Consider the following 18,198-nt stretch of genomic DNA (forward strand, 5'->3'; position numbering starts at 1 on the left):
TAATCACCAGCTATATAAGCAGCTTCTCTTGTGGCTCAGACAGTAAAGAATCTGCCTATAATGCGGGAGACCAGGTTCAATCCCTGGCATGGGAAGATCCCCTGGAGAAGGAAACAGCTACCCATTCCAGTATTCTGGCCTGGAGAATGCCATGGACCGTATACTCCTTGGCGTTGCAAATAGTCGGACACGACTGAGTGACTTTCACTTCATGAAAGCAGAGACTTTTAGTAACCATAAGATAAAACTTACAACTTGAGATTTTTTTTTCTATTGTAGTTTAAAAAAAACCTATTCCAAGTCCTTGTGTCACATTCTAAGACTTCAGATTTCAGACATTTTCTATTACTGTGATTTAAGTATTCATCTTACAGCCCCGTATCAGTGTAAGCTAGTGGAGTTCAGGAAACAATTGTGCATCTCCTGGAGCATGTAGCATAGGACTCGAGTGTAAGAACCATGTTAATAGTTTTTGAATGTGACTAAATGAAGAGACAAATGGTATCCTATATAATGTTACAGGTAACATAGTTCAGTTGAGTTATGTTGAGGAAGGAGGTCCTGCATAACAAGGAAATAAAGAAGAAACACGTGAAAAGTATAGGGTTGCAGTATTTTTTTCAGTGTCCACCAATTGTGAGATGAGAATTTTAGGTTAAAATATTTGACCTTTTTAGCCCCATCTTGTGTTCCATTAAATGTTTCTTTTCAAGACATATGTCCTCCTCAGAATTTTGATTACCAGTTCTTTTCCCAGTGAATAGTTAAAAATATTTGTTAATCAATTTTTCTCTCTCTCAAGTAATACTTTACAACATTCAGGTACTGACTGATGACCATATGGGTCCAATCGAATGGCATTGTTTATAGTGGCAAAATTCAATTCTAATGCAGTAGTGTTTATAAACAAAAACTTTCAGAGTAATACAGATCGGTATACAAGGGCTATATTATGAACCAAAGCCTCTGTCTTAAATATGTTTTATGTAAATGTATGTTGATATTTTCATAAAACTTGAAGAACATTATAGATGCATAATTTATATATTAATAAAAGCATATAAAATATACTCCCTCCCCCAAATCTTCCCAGCATCAGAGTCTTTTCCAGTGAGTCAACTCGTCGCATGAGGTGGCCAAAGTATTGGGGTTTCAGCTTTAGCATCAGTCCTTCCAGTGAACACCCAGGATTGATCTCCTTTAGAATGGACTGGTTGGATCTCCTTGCAGTATAAGGGACTCTCAAAAGTCTTCTCCAGCACCACAGTTCAAAAGCATCGATTCTTTGGCGATCAGCTTTCTTCACAGTCCAACTCTCACATCCGTACATGACCACGGGAAAAACCATAGCCTTGACTAGATGGACCTTGGTTGGCAAAGTAATGTCTCTGCTTTTTAAGATACTATCAAGGTTGGTCATAACTTTCCTTCCAAGGAGCAAGTGTCTTTTAATTTCATGGCTGCAATCAGCATCTGCAGTGATTTTGGAGCCCAAAAACATAAAGTCTGACACTGTTTCCACTGTTTTTCCATCTCTTTCCCATGAAGTGATGGGACCAGATGCCATGATCTTTGTTTTCTGAATGTTGAGTTTCAAGCCAACCTTTTCACTCTCCTCTTTCACTTTCATCAAGAGGCTTTTGAGTTCCTCTTCACTTTCTGCCATAAGGGTACTGTCATCTGCATATCTGAGGTTATTGATATTTCTCCCGGCAATCTTGATTCCAGCTTGTGCTTCTTCCAGCCCAGCGTTCCTCATGATGTACTCTGCATAGAAGTTAAATAAGCAAGGTGACAATATACAACCTTGACGTACACCTTTTCCTATTTGGAACCAGTCTGTTGTTCCATGTACAGTTCTGACTGTTGCTTCCTGACCTGCATACAGGTTTCTCAAGAGGCAAGTCAGGTGGTCTGGGATTCCCATCTCTTTCAGAATGTTCCACAGTTTATTGTGATCGACACAGTCAAAGGCTTTGGCATAGTCAATGAAGCAGAAATAGATGTTTTTCTGAAACTCTCTTGCTTTCTCCACGATCCAGCGGATGTTGGCAATTTGATTTCTGGTGCCTCTGCCTTTTCTAAAACCTGCTTAAACATCTGGGAGTTCACGGTTCACATACTGCTGAAGCCTTTAGCAATGTTTTAATAAGTACACACCATTTTGGATTGTTTAAGTAGCAAGGGGGCTTCCCTCGTGGCTCAGATAGTAAAGCATCTGCCTACAACGTATTAGAAGAAGGTTCGATCCCTGGGTCGGAAAGATCCCCTGGAAAAGGAAATGGCAACCCACTCCAGTACTCTTGCCTGGAAAATCCCATGGATGGAGGAGCTAGGCAGGCTACTGGGGTCGCAAAGAGTTGGACACGACTGAAGTGACTTAGCAGCAGCAGCAGCAGAACATAAGATGACTGAATGTAGGGGCTTGCTGGGTAGCTCAGCTGGTAGAGAATCTGCCTGCAATGCAGGAGACCCCGGTTCAACTCCTGGATTGGGAAATTTCCCTGGAGAAGGGATGGGGTACCCACTCCAGAATTGTTGGGCTTCCCTGGTGGCTCAGACAGTGAGGAATCCGCCTGCAGTGTGGGAGACCTGAGTTCGATCCCTGGGTTGGGAAGGCATGGGTTGAGGAGGGTGTGGCAACCCACTGAAGTCTTCTTGCTTGGAGAACCCCCATAGACAGAGGAGCCTGGTGGGCTACAGTCCTTGGGGTCGCAAAGAGTCAGACAGGACTTAGCACACACATAACTGGATGTAAGCAGGTAAAATGTATTGATGTATAACACTATCATAATATATAATTTGCATTAAAATTTAGGAATTGGTTCCTCTTTCTGATTAGTGTTAATTGATTTTGGCTCTTGGTCACAGAAAGTTTGTCTGTTCACCAGATATTAGACCTTAAAACAGAAAACCAAAAACCTTCATGTAAGGGCGGACCTCAGTGGCCATTTTGACCTCTTCTCCTTCCCCCCTTCCCTTTTTTCCACTGGCGGAAAAAACGCTGACTGTTTTGCTCTCTTTCCTCATTCCCTCCCCCATTGCTGGAGTGTCCTTGATATAGCGGTTCCTGGTAGAAATCAACCCTCTCCTAACCTCCCCCTCCTGTCCAGAAACAGCATTCTACCCAGAAACAGCAAAAACTATTTCACTGCATCAGCCCAACCTTGAGCAGAACGGGCAACCAACCCAGTCTTTCCACCCGGCTAAGTGACCTATGAAGGACCACCACTCCAAATCTTGCCTTATCCGGGTAAAATTTCGCTGTTTCTTCCTGTAAAGCTATATAAGGTGCCTCTTGCCTTTGTTCGGGCGTGGACTTCCTCGACCTCACTTGCTTGGGTCCGGGAACCCCGCCAGGGAGCTCCTTGCCACGAAAGCTTGTTAAATCACCTGTTTGGTGTCTGAGTTCTTTTATCTAACATCATTGGGCCGTTTTGACCTTACACTTAACAGACGTGCTCTAGGGACTCCCTATATACGGTCGAGTGAGGTGAACTATTTTTAAGGGAAGAAGCATTTATAACATTAAAAATCATGTAATTCATTTTCGGTAGATTTAACATGTATGAATTGTTTAATTCAATCAAACCGTTGCAAAATTGGGTTTGTGAATGAATGTTTTTCTCCTATTTTTGGGTAAGACAAGTTATTTTTCACTTCTTAGTTGTGATCTGGTGATTTGTGATTAGTTTCATATAAATTAAGAAGTTTAATGAAATTTTAATAAGTTTCTTATTTTTCTTTACCCATACTGGATTAGTTAAAAATTATATTATTTTGCACACATGTACCCTGCCAGAAAAGACACCTGAAAATCAAATCAACTCAATTAATTTTCCTCTCTTGCAGCGGCAAAAATTACCTCAAGAACCAGAAATAAATAAGGAATATTGTAGACAGGACAGATCTGTATGTTCAGGGCCTCCTTATGTGGAGAAGTATGAAAACATGTGGATCAAACAAGGCAAATTAGAATGGAAGGAGAAGTCAAAACCATCACAAATGCATTAAAGCAGAAGTTAGGTGAAATTTGTGAGAAATAGAAAATTATTATTTGTCCTAAGGAGGAGTCACTACATGATCACCATAAAGAAGGAACAAACAGAAAGGAAATACCTCCTTCATAACAAATAATATACCTGATTGTGGGGAGAAAGATGCATTTGGAGTATCTGTCTCTCTAGTATTCCAAGTATGTCCTGAACAAAAAGAACCCAGTCTTGAAAATGTTTTCTTCGTCGAATACACTGTGGGTCCCCGGGATACGCTTGTCAGTCACCTTCAAAGCTTCGTTTCAGTGAAAATAAAATAGACCTTGAAAGTGATAAACTAGATATTGAACATGTGTTTATCAAAAATGAGGAGAGTTTTTATAATGATGTAGAAAATAAAAAATTAGGGGACCAGGTAGTTACATTTGAAGTGAAAGAAGACCAAGGGTTTGATATGACAATGTCAGACAATATGAGGCAAAATCCCACTAGTCGGAAGTTAGACATCGGAGAGACACATCAGTCTAATCTGTGGCTTGTCTGCTCCGGTAAGATGAAACACTTAACTCAAATAAAACCTCACGGTACTCCTGCAGTCATTAAAAATACTGATAAGAAAAGCAAACCAATACAGGACTGGTTCCAGAAGCTACTGCATGGAGATAATTGCAGGGCTAGTGACGATGAAAGCGTGGAACCCGAATTAGAAGATGGGAATTCTTCTCCACCGAAGAGTCACAGAGCATCCAAAGTGTATCTCAGTGAAGAATTGCAGAAGATTATGCAGAGGTTTAAGAAGGCAATAGACATGGTGCAAGTAGTGTTGTTAGCTTCAGAAAAAGAGAACATTCTGCTTCCCAAAGAGGTAGAGGTTCATTTGCTCTTGCTTTGGTTTCTCCCTTTCAGGATGATCTGGTCCATTTCGATTTTCTACTTATGCATAAAGTAGGGTCATCTAAATAGTTACTTGTGTAGAAATAGATTATTTCTGCCATCCAAATAATAGGAATTCAGGAAACTGTTTTCATGGCTTTTGTCCTTCAATCAGTCTAATTCTGTCTCTGTCAGTCTTTCATATGGCCTGGGAAACTCATGTAGCTACACACCATGTAACATCCTGAGCCAGAATAAGCACCGAGGAAAATGTTTAAGGACAGTGATCAACTAGGGTTTTGCAGTGTTTTTTTTCTTTTTAACTTTGTTGGCTTAAATATAAGTTGCATTTCCACAGAATGGGAAGAAAGCAGAAACTGTGTGAAGGGACAGAAACACACATTTCCTCTAATCTCTTCATTGTGGTTGAATATGTGTGACCTTCTCTGCTTTCCTCAGTCCCTGGGCACTAAGATATCCAACATGGCCACTTCAGGATGTTTGTAATAAGCAGTACATGTGCTCCCACCTATGCTTTAATCACCACTCTCAGTTGTCTCTTTTGAGAGATACCTCTTCAGTGTGTTGTTTACTAAAATGTAGTAAGTTTTGACATGTGTGATTTTGTCACATAGGTAGTATATGTGTGTGTGAGAGTTGGTCAGTCATCTCTGATTTTTTGCCACCCCATGGACTGTAGCTGGCCAAGCTTCCCTGTCCATGGATTTCTCCAGGCCAGAATATCATTGGAGAGGATAGCCATTCCCTTCTCCACAGGATCGTCCCAACCCAGTGATCGAAGCCAGGTCTCCTGCATTGAAAGCAGATTCTTTAACATCTGAGCCACCAGGGAAGCTCACATATAGTATCAATCCTCAGAAAAAAAGAAAAAAATCAAGTGATTATCTCCAAAAAAAAAACACGGATGTTTGAGATGCTGTGAGATATTTCTTTCTTCCAAGGTTTTTAAACTTGTTTGCTCTTTCGTGTAAGACAAAAAAAAAAGCAAGGAAATGTAGCTATTCTCCTTTAAAGAAAAAAGAGAATAAACCCTACCCCCAGCTTACGAATTAAATTACTTTGGCAAAGTCACGCTTTTCACTTACCTGATTCATTTGAGGAATTCGTTTGGTAATTTTATCGGATTCAAGATTACAGAATTGTATCATCTCTTTTGGTGCCATAAAATGTTAGGGAATGCCAGTTTAGGGGCTTTGAACAAATCATTTAACATTTTTTTTTATTTTAAAGCTGTTATTGGTAAATAGTGGGGCAAAGTTCAGTTCTGTTCAGTCGCTCAGTTGTGTCCGACTCTACGCGACCCCATGAATAACAGCACGCCAGGCCTCCCTGTCCATCACCAATTCCCCGAGTACACTCAAACTCATGTCCACAGAGTGGATGATGCCATCTAGCCATCTCATCCTCCGTCGTCCCCTTCCCCTCCCACCCCCAACCTTTCCCAGCATCAGAGTCTTTTCCAGTGAGTCAACTCGTCGCATGAGGTGGCCAAAGTATTGAGGTTTCAGCCTTAGCATCAGTCCCTCCAATGAACATCCAGGATTGATCCCCTTTAGAATGGACTGGTTCGATCTCCTTGCAGTATAAGGGACTTTCAAGAGTCTTCTCCAACAGCACAGTTCAAAAGCGTTAATTCTTCGGCAATCAGCTTTTTTCACAGTCCAACTCTCACATCCATACATGACCACGGGAAAAACCATTGCCTTGACTAGACGGACCTTGGTTGGCAAAGTAATCACTTCATGGGAAAGAGATGGAAAAACAGTGGAAACAGTGTCAGACTTTATTTTTTTTGGGCTCCAAAATTACTGCAGATGCTGATTGCAGCCATGAAATTAAAAGACGCTTGCTCCTTGGAAGGAAAGTTATGACCAAACTTGATAGTATATTAAAAAGCAGAGACATTACTTTGCCAACCAAGTGGATCAATGGTAGATAGTTATTTCTATACCCTCTAGCTATAAAATTTGATGGTTATTGAATGTGGAGTTGGGAAGCATTACTTATATTCCAGAATTCCACACTAACTAAGACCTCCTCAGCTTCATTCTACTCCTTGTGTTTTGGTAAGCTTTGGTTCGTATATCTCAGTGAACACCATCAGGTTATTGCTATCACCTGGATCCCAGTGAAAAAAGAATTGGAAAAGGCAGTGGGGAAAGAATAGCTTTAGTGCAGAAAGAAGAAAGATTGCTTTCTGTCTCTGAGGCACTAAGGTGTCACATCCTCTACATCTGACTGTTTCATGGAAAATCCAGGTGGTAAAGACCGAAGAGGGCAGATGTTGTGTGTGTTTGTGTCTCTATCTCTGCCAGTCAGATGGGGAAGACTGGATGTGAATAATTGTATCTTATTAAGAAGGCCTTTCTTGAAATTTTGGGAATTTTGTTTCTTTCCCTCAAACAGAAGCACGTTTTACAAAAATTTCAGTGACTTGTAAGTGATAAAATTAATGTAAGCACAAAAATATCTTTATCACTTAACATCAGGGCAAATGCTGAGTCAAATAATAAATTGAAAACAGAGTCTTTAGAATTAAGTCATAGCAATTGTTCTTAGTGTCAAACTTTCATTAAAGGTTGAAGAAGAAAAGAAGCACAGAAGTAGTGAAGTGGAAGCATCAGACAACGTGTGCCATGCTGCTGCACAGAGTCGATGGATTCAGCAGAAAAAAAGTGGAGGAAACCACAAGCAGGAGTTTCCTGCCATGCAGATTGAAGGTTCTGATAGGGAAGCCTCTATCAATATGCAACAGTAGGTCATTTTTTATTTTCCTGTAAAATCAAATCTAACTTGAGCTAATGCTTGTGATTGACGAATTTTATATTTTAAGAGAGAGATGGATATTTTGAATCCTCTCATTCTTTAGCCTTAATACTAGTTACTTTGTTAACATACCACCATGTTACAGTAGTAGAGTATTCTGGATTTGACTGCATACTTGCCTTAAACAGTGTGTTGTATGTTTAAATTTATTTCGTGTCACTAATGAACATCCTTTCATTTCAGTTTGGGGACTTCTTTCAGCGTTTCTTATGAGGTGGGACTAGTGGTGATGAGCTCCCTCAGGTTTGGTTTGTCTGGAAAATTTTAATTTCTCCTTCATCTGAAAGACAGCTTTTCTGGACAGAGCACACTTGGTTGGCAGTTTTCTCCTAGCACTTTGAGTGTGTCCATGGATGGAGGCCAAACTGTTGTTGGTGGCAAGAGAACTGACGAAGCACCTGCCTTTCATCCTTGATGCTGACATCACCCATGTGGGTGGTTTACAAGTAAACTGCCCCCCACCCGGCTAAATTTCATTTCTTTTTTCATGGTTGGATGTGCCACATGTCATTCTAAAAACCATCTAAATTGTTACTTTTCTCTTTGAGTTTTTTTTTTTTTTTCTTAATTTATTTGGCTATGCTGCGTCTTTGCAGCTGCAGTGCTTGGGCTTCTCATTGTGGTGGCTTCTCTTGATGCTGTGCATGGGCTCTAGGGTGCTGGCTTCAGTGGTTGTGGAGCACAGGATTCATTGCTCCATGGCATGTGCTATTTTCCCTGACCAGGGATCGAACCTGTGCCCCCTGCACTAACAGGCAGATTCCTCAGCACTGGAGTACCAGGGAAATTCCAAAATTAAACATTACCGTATTTAAAAGCAAAACAAAAAATATAGTGTAAATCTAATTATGGCTCCTATGTCTAAGAATCATTGTGTTTAGCCAGTGGACTCCAGGTTTTCAGGGTAGCCCTTGAGGTTCTTCCTAATGTCTTTCCAGATGCATCTCTACTTTCTTTCATGTGTTTTGTACTTTTCCTTCCAGGTTCCTAGGAAACAACCTAGATGTTGTGTGCCTGACCTGTGTGCTCACGTTCTAATCTCCCAGTGGAATGATTTCTCGCTTTTCTCTTCCTTTTGGCCTCCTCTCTTCACTTCGTCTGTGAATCCTTCCTTATTCCACTTATGACTTTCATATGTCAACTCTTACATATCATATTGTATCATAATTGTATATCTGTGTTTGGAGGAAGAATTTGTTTTCTTGCATATGGTTGGTACTTCGTAACTGTTTTGTGAATTAATTAATGACTTAAGATGGGTAAGATTTGGAATTTTAAAAGAGTTATTTTTTATTCTTTATTAGTTGAATTATTTGAAAACATTGGCATTTTTGTGGATTTTTTAAAGTAGCGATCCTGGCGTGCCCAGGAAGGAAATAGAGGAAAAGAATATTGGCAACTGGACACAGGAAGAATGTGTGATTGCACCAATATTTGAAAAGACCGATTCACTGACTGGTGGTCTGCTGCATGTGAATGATGACAGCATTTCAAGGAAAGTGGATCGAGATGATGGCAGGTAACACGGACAAATTCTTTATTTCTAGGGGAAAAAATATTAGCACTGAATACTTCTTCTGGAAATAGAGCAGCATAATATAGTATACAGGCCAAGAGAAGAGAATCCTCAACTCTACTGGATGAACACCACAGAATGGTTACGGAGAGGACCCGTGCCTTTGGCCGGAAGTCGTTTCAGTAAATAGTCCACTTGGAAGCTGGACTGTAGTGAATACACGTAAACAGCTCCGTAGGGAATATTTACTGGGGCAGGCAATGAAGAACTGGATGGTAATTGAAGAGGAATGTGGAGTTCAAAGGAGTTTCTTGTTTTATATTAAGAGGGGAGCTGGTAGAGTGTTTATGCTGTTGGAAATGAGCCAGCGGGGGAAGTGTTTATTGAGTTTAATCTTGTTTGCATTTCTAATATTAGAAAGCCTATTGATTGTATGACATTATCTTTAAACTATGACAATAAATTAACTGTACATTTTTATTATTGTACATGCTTTATTATCTACATATGTACTTCTGTAGCTATGTAGTTTTGGGGAAGGGCTAGTTCATTGGCTATGAAGCATAATATTCTTATGTAAATGAATATGTAGATGATTACTTAAGTTAATTCTACCATACATAGATTTTCTAAAATTATATATCATGAATTTACAGATATTTAGGTTATACTGAATAGGATTTAATCATTCCTTGATGATTCTATTTGATAGTATCATCGAGGGTAGCTCTGATTTTATAAGTACTGTGAAACATCACATCATGTTAACTTCATTCAAAAGGGGAGGATTTTGTTTATTTTCAGTAAAAACAATTAACAATCTTGTACGCTTTATTACTTCGGATGATAAAGATCTAAATGAGAAAAACCATGCTTCCTGTACTGAAAGTGTCGTTAACACATACTGTGTGCTCCACAAGTGTATGTCGGAAGCGTAAATAAGCAGCAGAATACTTGAATGAATGTGTATTGATGAATTTCTTTAGAAAAAGCAAATCTTTATTGAAAGTCGATTTCCAATATTGCCTACATCTAAAGTCTTTTTGTTTTGTTAGAAATATGTTTTTAGATTCAGAATTATCATTTGTACTTATAGCTAGACATGAGATGATAATGTAGATTCATGTTGTATCAAATTACTTAAAAAGACTTGACGCAGAGGGAGGATAGGGGGAGGAGGGAGGTGGGAGGGGGGTTCAAGAAGGGGAACACATGTACACCCGGGGCGGATTCATATCAGTGTAAGGCTAAACCAATATAATATTGTAAAGTAATTAGCCTCCAAAAGAAAAAAGAAAAAAATAGTTCAAGGTCAAGCCAATTAAATAAATAAAAAGAATTTTCAGTATCACTTTCTCAGCATATTTTGGAACAGCAGCATTCTGGCCAGATTTCCTGGGTTTGAATTCTGGGGTCTTGGTGAACTGCTGTGTGGTCTTGGGCAAGTGCCTCAGCCTTTCTTTGCTCCATTTCTTCCTAGCTAAAAGATCTAATATACTACCTATCTCCCAAAATGATCGTGAGGCCTAAAATGCCTTTATGGCATGGCAAATGCTTGTAATAATGCATAGCCATTGCATAAAAAGCCCTCAAGAAGCTAATAACATCGTGATAAAAAATGGGTTTCTTTCTTATAAGGACTTAGGGAATACTTCCGAGATAGGATTTATTTCCATAAAAGTTAGTTTTTATTAAAAATGACAACGGCAAAACCCCCTGTTATACTGCTTCTATCACATAGCACGAGTAATGTTAGGATTTTCCTTTTTCTTTGATCTAAATTTAATGTTTTATTACTATTACAGATATATTTTCTTTTTCCTTTAATGCTACTCTTTTTTATTATTTCATCCTTTTATAGAAATTACTTATGAATGCAAGGATGTTATATAAAACACAAACGTTTAGTTATTGCTTATGTTTTTGAGTTATTAAATTTTAGCCTGAAAAGAATCATTTGTGTTTTTTTAGGCCTGCAAGGAAAACTGCATATGAAAAGAAGAAGGTATAGTAAAATAAAAAAAATTAACTTTAACATATATTATTCTCTAAAAAATACTTCGTAAAAGGAATAGTGGCAAAATAGAAAATCTTCCTTTGTTGAAGAGACATTTACTCTGAAAACATAATTTAGAAACTCTGTTGATGAAGTTATCCTTTTGATAAAAACCTGTTCTTTTAAGAAGTCTCTGCTTTTGCTTTGAGAAAGGGATTTATCACCTTTGTACACTGGGTATATTTTATACATATTTTAAGGACATTGTGAAACACTATTGTTCATGTGTAGGTCAAAGAACAAAGTGATCACCTGAATTCCCTTGATGATTTAACTCAGTCATCTGAAACTGCTTCCGAGGATGGCGACATGCTTTCCTCTAAAAATTCCCCGTTGCCATCTGGCAGGTGCCTGAGCGTCGTGGACCCCTCCCTCTGTGCCCGTCAGCCCTCCAGTCCACCTGCCCCGTGAACAGCTCAGAGCTGGCTCCAGCTTTCCCAGCTGAGTTCTCCCTCACAGTAGAGTCCTCCAGGCCGGGTGTGGTTAACTGGCATCCTCGAGAGGTGCAGGAATGCTCCCCGTGGATTTTTTCCAGCAGTTGGTAGAAGCCAGACACTCTTGAAGTTGATTGTCCTTCATTCTGCAGAGTTCTCGAGTGGCATCTCAGAGCAGAGGAATTCACTGCCCCAACCGATGTCCCTCTCAAACACGGCCTGGGTCCCATCCCCGAGGTCCTGGCCGCAGATCTGCCACAACGAAAAGCTCTCGGGAAGAATGGGAAAGTAGTTATGTTGAGGAAGGAGGTCCTGCATAACAAGGACATAAAGAAGAAATGCGTGAAAAGTAAAGGGTTACAGTATTTTTGTCAGTGTCCACCAAATGTGAGATGAGAATTTTAGGGTAAAATTTTTGACCTTTTTAGCTCCATCTTGTGTTTCATTAAATGATTCTTTTCAAGCCATATGTCCTCCTCAGAATTTTGATTACCAATTCTTTTCCCAGTGAATAGTTAGGAATATTTGTTAATCAATTTTTCTCTCTCTCAAGTAATACTTTACAACATTCAGGTACTGACTGATGACCATGTGGGACTAATCGAGTACGTTGTTTATAGTGGCAAAACTCAACTCTGATGTGGTAGTGTTTATAAACAAAAAGTTTCAGAGTAAAACAGATCGGTGTACTAGGGCTATATTATGAACCAAAAACTTGAAGAACATTATAGATGCATAATCTATATATTAATAAAAACATATAAAATAGAGGCTTTGTTCATAGTATAGCCTTAGGAAACCTGATATATTACTGATCTGTTGTGTATGGATTTTAAATGTATGTGTTCTTCAACAAACCTTGTTATACTTTTTTTTTTTTCCTTAAGTTTGTACTTGACTAGGAATGTCTCTCTGTTTCTTTTCCCTCCTCCACTTTTTTTTTTAACTGGAACCTCATTTTTCCTTGCAGAATCCTTTTCTTCAGGGTCTGTTCTTTCTGTCCATCTCTCTCTGCGTCTATTGTGCACATGTTTGATTACAGCGTTCTGTTTAGTGTTTGTGGCTTTCATTTGTGATCATTTCCCTACAGGTTTACTCTTGGTTTTTTTTTCCCTTTTTCTTCGAAGGAGCGGAATGGAAACAATCATTTGTCGTTAGTTGTTTAACAAACAGAATAGAAGCAGCATATCCTGTTTGCGCTTGTAACCTATCTAAATAAGGTTCTACTGAAATCTAAACTTTCATATTTGCTTTCCCAAGTGATAATTCATGCATGTAGAATTCATGCAAGCAAATTTCAATATATAGCAATTAATTTAAATGCCTTAGTGTTTCAATAGTACTCTAAACTACGCCCAGGGATAATTCTTTTTTCTAGAACAGTTTGGCAGAGCAAATAATCTAGTGGGTGTCATGGTATTTGTCCAGCAGTCAGTTAGGGGTAAGGAGAGGAACATCCGGGGCTTCTGATGTCATCTGTCACAGTGCTTACCCCATGAGAAGGACAGTCAGTGGCAGAACTGGGGTTTGAATCCACATCTGAATGACTGCAGAGCCTGTACTCTTTGTGTTCGATCAGAGAGGAATGGGGGAGGTTATAATTCTTTTATCCGAGTTGATACTTGTCATTCTTCAAGCTCTTATTTTCTTCTCCAGCATGTCCCGAAATCAAACTTAGCAAGGCTAACGGAGGCTTTGCAGCAATTCAAGAGAAACAGTAAGTTATTTGAAGACTGTCCTCCTGGTGTTCTTCCCTGATTTGAAACGACCCAGGTTCTCATAACTTCCTGCTTTCACTGTATTAGAATGTGGCATTGTGAGGCCAGGGAGTACCGCCTTCTCTGAGGACAAGAATTCTGATCATGAAATTGGAGACGTGGTTGAAACCTTTCCCAAAACATCACCTGGAGTCCAGGGCTTCTCCCATCCTGCCTTCCCAAGGCCTGAGCCTCTTCCAGAACCACTCAGGACTCCCGCAGGCCTTGGTCTAGCAAAGGTTAGTTGTTTTGTTTTTAACTCTGTTTCCCCTGTACTTTCTCACACACCATTCCCTGGATGCTTATGATGACAAAACGGATCCCACCGCGGAAATGGAAGACTTCAAAGTCATGATACAAAATGATGTGATAAGAGCAATATATCTGCATGATTCAGATTTATAAACGTTGGCATACTAAGTATGCCATTATGAAAGAAACAAATTACAAAGCAATTAGGAAAAACAGCTAGATGAATATGAAGCTGGGAGGGCGATGAAGGGGAAGAATTCATTTAAGAAAGATAAGATGAATAGGAGATGGAATGAAGGTCAAGATGAAACAGATTATTTTAGAAACACAACCGAAATAGTGGGGGTAAGTCGGATGAGGTACTCTATGTTATAAATATGAGATGAATTATTTCCAATTCCACTTAGGAGAAAGTGAGGTTGTGAAAACTCAGTACTTATACTCTTCTGAATGGCATATAGCTGATTTTTGTGAAGAACTGAAAGAACGTTTGCTCCTTAGCTGTTTTGGTGGTTGTCTTTGAGGTTGATGGTTGTCTTTGTTTTTTTCTTTCATTGAAGTGTAGTCATTTACAATACTGTGTTAGTTTCAGGTGTATAGCAGTGTGACTTGGTTACGCTTGTATATGTATATATCTATATTGAATATGGTTCCCTCTGGAAGTTCATTTCAATTTGAAGTGAGTTCTCTTTTTAAAAGAATTCTCACTTTGAAACTAATGAAGCGATGTCTTCTATTTAATCTAGCAAAACTTTAATTCATACGCAGTTCTAGATGAGCTCTGTTTTAGGCCTTAGCAGATAAATTAAGAAGTTGTGGCCCTTCTGTTTCTTGTGGTTACTAACTTAGTGTTTGATACATACTTAATGTACTTAACTAATTTATCTTCCGGTTTGGTATAATCTTGGTGGAGGTTTTGGATCTTTTTGAAAATAAAGGGGAAATAAATAAGCATTTTATCTTGTCTTTTATTGAAATTTTAATTTATAATTATATACATGAGATTCTTAAACTCTCTTCATGACATGAGACAATTTAAGCTGCAACAGTCTTAAAGAAAAGATGTCGAACTTCCCCCCACGCCCCTCCCCCCGAGAGATTCTGATTTATCTTTTCCTAATATCTGCAAGTCATGGGCAATTACACCCATTAAATGAATGAAATCACAATTCATGATTTTTTTCTTATGTAGACTACTTGTTATAAAATCATAAGGAAAGAAGCATTACCAACAGGCTTTATAAAATTATCTCAGAAAGATAATGCTTTACTTTTTAAAATATCTCTAGTAATATGTATATTCCATTTTAAGAATTTTATTACAGAATAAAATTTAAAGAAGTTTATTTTTAAGAAGTAATTTTTTAAGTTAAGTTATTTTTAAGTTAGGTTTCAGTTTTAAGAAACTTTATTAGCTTCCGTATTTATAGGTGTTAAATTAGCATGTCAGTTCTTTGTTATGCATGTTAAACTAAAATGCAAATTCTTCCATATGTAAAACTCAGCCATCGTGGTTGCTTGATTTTTTCAGCTCATTTGTTCTTTCCTGATGTGAATATTTTATCCTGCTTGATAATCATAGATGTATGTGAAAACTTTTAAATCTCCGACTTGGATAATCATAGTTTTACTAATTTTCGTACATCCAAATTGTTGCTTCAGTCTTTATCTGCCGTTGCAGAAGGCATAGATAGAAAATCAGAGCCGTTAGTGTGCTGTTTACAGGGAAATAAGAAGAAAACGACGAAATTTTCAAATAAATGGGGTTTTTATAAAATGTATTTATTTTTTAATTGAAGGATAATCGCTTTACAGAATTTTGTTGTTTTCTGTCCGACATCAACAAGGATCAGCCATAGGTACACCCAATGTCCCCTTCCTCCCAAACCCTCCTCCCATCTGCCTCCCCATCCCACCCTTCTAGATCGTCACAGAGTCCCTTTCTGAGTTCCCTGGGCCGTACAGCAAATTCCCATTGGCTGTCTATTTTACATATGGAATTGTAAGTTTCCATGTTACTCTTTCCATCCATCTCACCCTCTCCCTCCTCCCCTCCCCGCCATGTCCGTAAGTCTGTTCTCCATGTCTGTTTCTCCATTGCTGCCCAGGAAATAAATTCATCGGTACCTTTGTAGATTCAGAATTTTTGTAGATTCCATATCTGTGCGAATAGTATATGATATTTATACTTCTCTTTCTGACTTGCTTCACTCCGGAGAATAGGCTCTAGGTTTGCCAACCTCGTTAGAACTGACTCAAGTGTGTTTCTCCTTATGGCTGAGTAATATTCCATTGTGGACCTTGTTCTAGTTCTGTGAAAAATGCCATGGGCAATTTGAAAGTGATCACACTGAATCTGTAGATTGCATTTGGTAGCATAGTCATTTTCACACTATTCATTCTTCCTACCCGGGAATATGGAATCTCTCTCCACCTGTTTATGTCGCCTTTCTTTTCTTTCCTCGGTGTCTTAGAATTTTCCGTAGACAGGTCTTTTGTCTCCTTAGGCAGGTTTATTACTAGATATTTTATTCTTTTTGTTGCAGTGGTGAATGGGACTGGCTCATTAATTTCACTTTCTGAGTTTCCATTGTTCGTGTATAGGAATTCAAGTGATCTCTGTGTATTGACCTTGTATCATACAACTTTGCTAAATTCATTGTTTAGCTCTAGTAATTTTCTTTTACTAGAAAATAGATAGTTTCTTTTGGGTTTTCTATGTGTAGTACCATGTCATTTGCAAAAGTGAGAGTTTTACTTCTTCTTTTCAGATCTGGATTCCTTTTATTTCTTTTTCTTCTCTGATTGCCATAGCTAGGGCTTCCAAAACCATGCTGAGTAATGGTGGTGAGAATGGACAGCTTTTGTCTTGTTCCTGATCTTAGAGGGAATGCTTTTCATTTTTCCTCGTTGAGAATAGTGTTTGCCGTGGGTTTATCCTATATGGCCTTTACTATGTTGGCGTAGGTTCCTCCTGTGTCCATTTTCTCGAGGGCTTTTGTCATAAACAGCTGCTGAATTGTGCCAAAGGCTTTTTCTGCCTCTATTGAGATGATCATATGGTTCTTAGTTTTCAGTTTGTTAAGATGGTGCATCACATTGAAATTGGTTTGTGTATATTGAAGAATCCTTGCATCCCTGGCATAAAGCCGAATTGATCATGGTGTATGAGCTGTGGAATGTGTTGTTGAATTGTGTTTGCTGGAATTTTGTTGAGGATTTTTACATCTGTGTTTGTCAGTGATTTTTTTTGCTAAGTCACTTCAGTCGTGTCCGACTCTGTGTGACCCCATAGACGGAAGCTCAGCAGGCTGCCCCGTCCCTGGGATTCTCCAGGCAAGAACACTGGAGTGGGTTGCCATTTCCTTCTCCATTGTCAGTGATATTGGCCTGTAATTTTCTTTTTTGGGTTCTCTCTGCCTGGTTTTGGTATCAAGGTGATTGTGGCCTCATAGAATGAGTTTGGAAGTGTTCCTTCCTCTGCAGTGTTTTGGAAGAGTTTCAGAAAACTAGACATTAGCTCTTCTCTAAATGTTTGATAAAATTCCCCTGTGAAGCTATCTGGCCCTGGGCTTTTGTTTTTGGGAGATTTTGGATAACATCTTCCATTTCAGTGTTTGTAATTGGCTTGCTTGTAATTTTTATTTCTCCCTGATTCAGTTTTGGGGGGTTGAACTTTTCTAAGAATCTGTCCCTTTCCTCTCAGTTGTCTCTCTTATTAGCATATTGTTGCTCATAACATTCTCTTGTGATCCTCTTCATTTCTGTGTTGTCTGTTGTAACCTCTCCTTTTTCATCTCTAATCTTGTCAGTTTGATTTTTCTCCCTTCTGTTCTTGATGAGCCTGGCGAGTGGTTTGTCCATTTTGCTTATCTTCGCAAAGAACCAGTATTTCGTCTGATTAATCTTTGCTATGGTTTCCTTCATTTTTTTTTTCATTTATTTCTGCTCTGATCTGTACCATTTCTTTGCTTTGGCTGACTTTGGGGGGTTTTGGTTCTTTTTCCAGCTGCTTTAAATGTAGAGTGTTGCCTGTTCAATGCTTTTCTTGTCCTTGAGGTAGGATTGTGCTGCTCTCGACTTCTCTCTTCAGTTCAGTTCAGTTCAGTTCAGTCGCTCAGTCGTGTCCGACTCTCCACGACCCCATGAATCACAGCACGCAAGGTCTCCCTGTCCATCACCAACTCCCGGAGTTCACTCAAACTCATGTCCATCGAGTCGGTGATGCCATCCAGCCATCTCATTCTCTGTCGTCCCCGTGTGCTCCCGCCCCCAATCCCTTCCAGCATCAGAGTCTTTTCCAGTGAGTCAACTCGTCGCATGAGGTGGCCAAAGTATTGGAGTTTCAGCTTTAGCATCAGTCCTTCCAGTGAACACCCAGGATTGATCTCCTTTAGAATGGACTGGTTGGATCTCCTTGCAGTCCAAGGGACTCCCAAGAGTCTTCTCCAGCACCACAGTTCAAAAG

At 39.1% G+C, this 18,198-nt stretch overlaps 1 protein-coding gene across 1 annotated transcript in view; it reads left to right on the forward strand.

Moving 5' to 3' along the window:
• The window catches only part of LOC129545946 (ankyrin repeat domain-containing protein 26-like), a 66,414-nt gene that overhangs the window by 18,410 nt on the left and 29,806 nt on the right, over positions 1 to 18,198 (forward strand). The window contains exons 9-14 of the mRNA XM_088835511.1: positions 7,468 to 7,643; positions 7,899 to 7,958; positions 9,064 to 9,234; positions 11,203 to 11,236; positions 13,378 to 13,438; positions 13,527 to 13,717. Of these exons, the coding sequence (XP_088691637.1) occupies positions 7,468 to 7,643; positions 7,899 to 7,958; positions 9,064 to 9,234; positions 11,203 to 11,236; positions 13,378 to 13,438; positions 13,527 to 13,717 (693 nt within the window). The remainder of the gene's footprint in view (positions 1 to 7,467; positions 7,644 to 7,898; positions 7,959 to 9,063; positions 9,235 to 11,202; positions 11,237 to 13,377; positions 13,439 to 13,526; positions 13,718 to 18,198) is intronic.

This window comes from Moschus berezovskii, chromosome 1 (assembly GCF_049115385.1).
Source record: "Moschus berezovskii isolate FMDL1 chromosome 1, NW_MosBer_1.0, whole genome shotgun sequence".
Lineage (NCBI taxonomy): Eukaryota > Metazoa > Chordata > Mammalia > Artiodactyla > Moschidae > Moschus > Moschus berezovskii.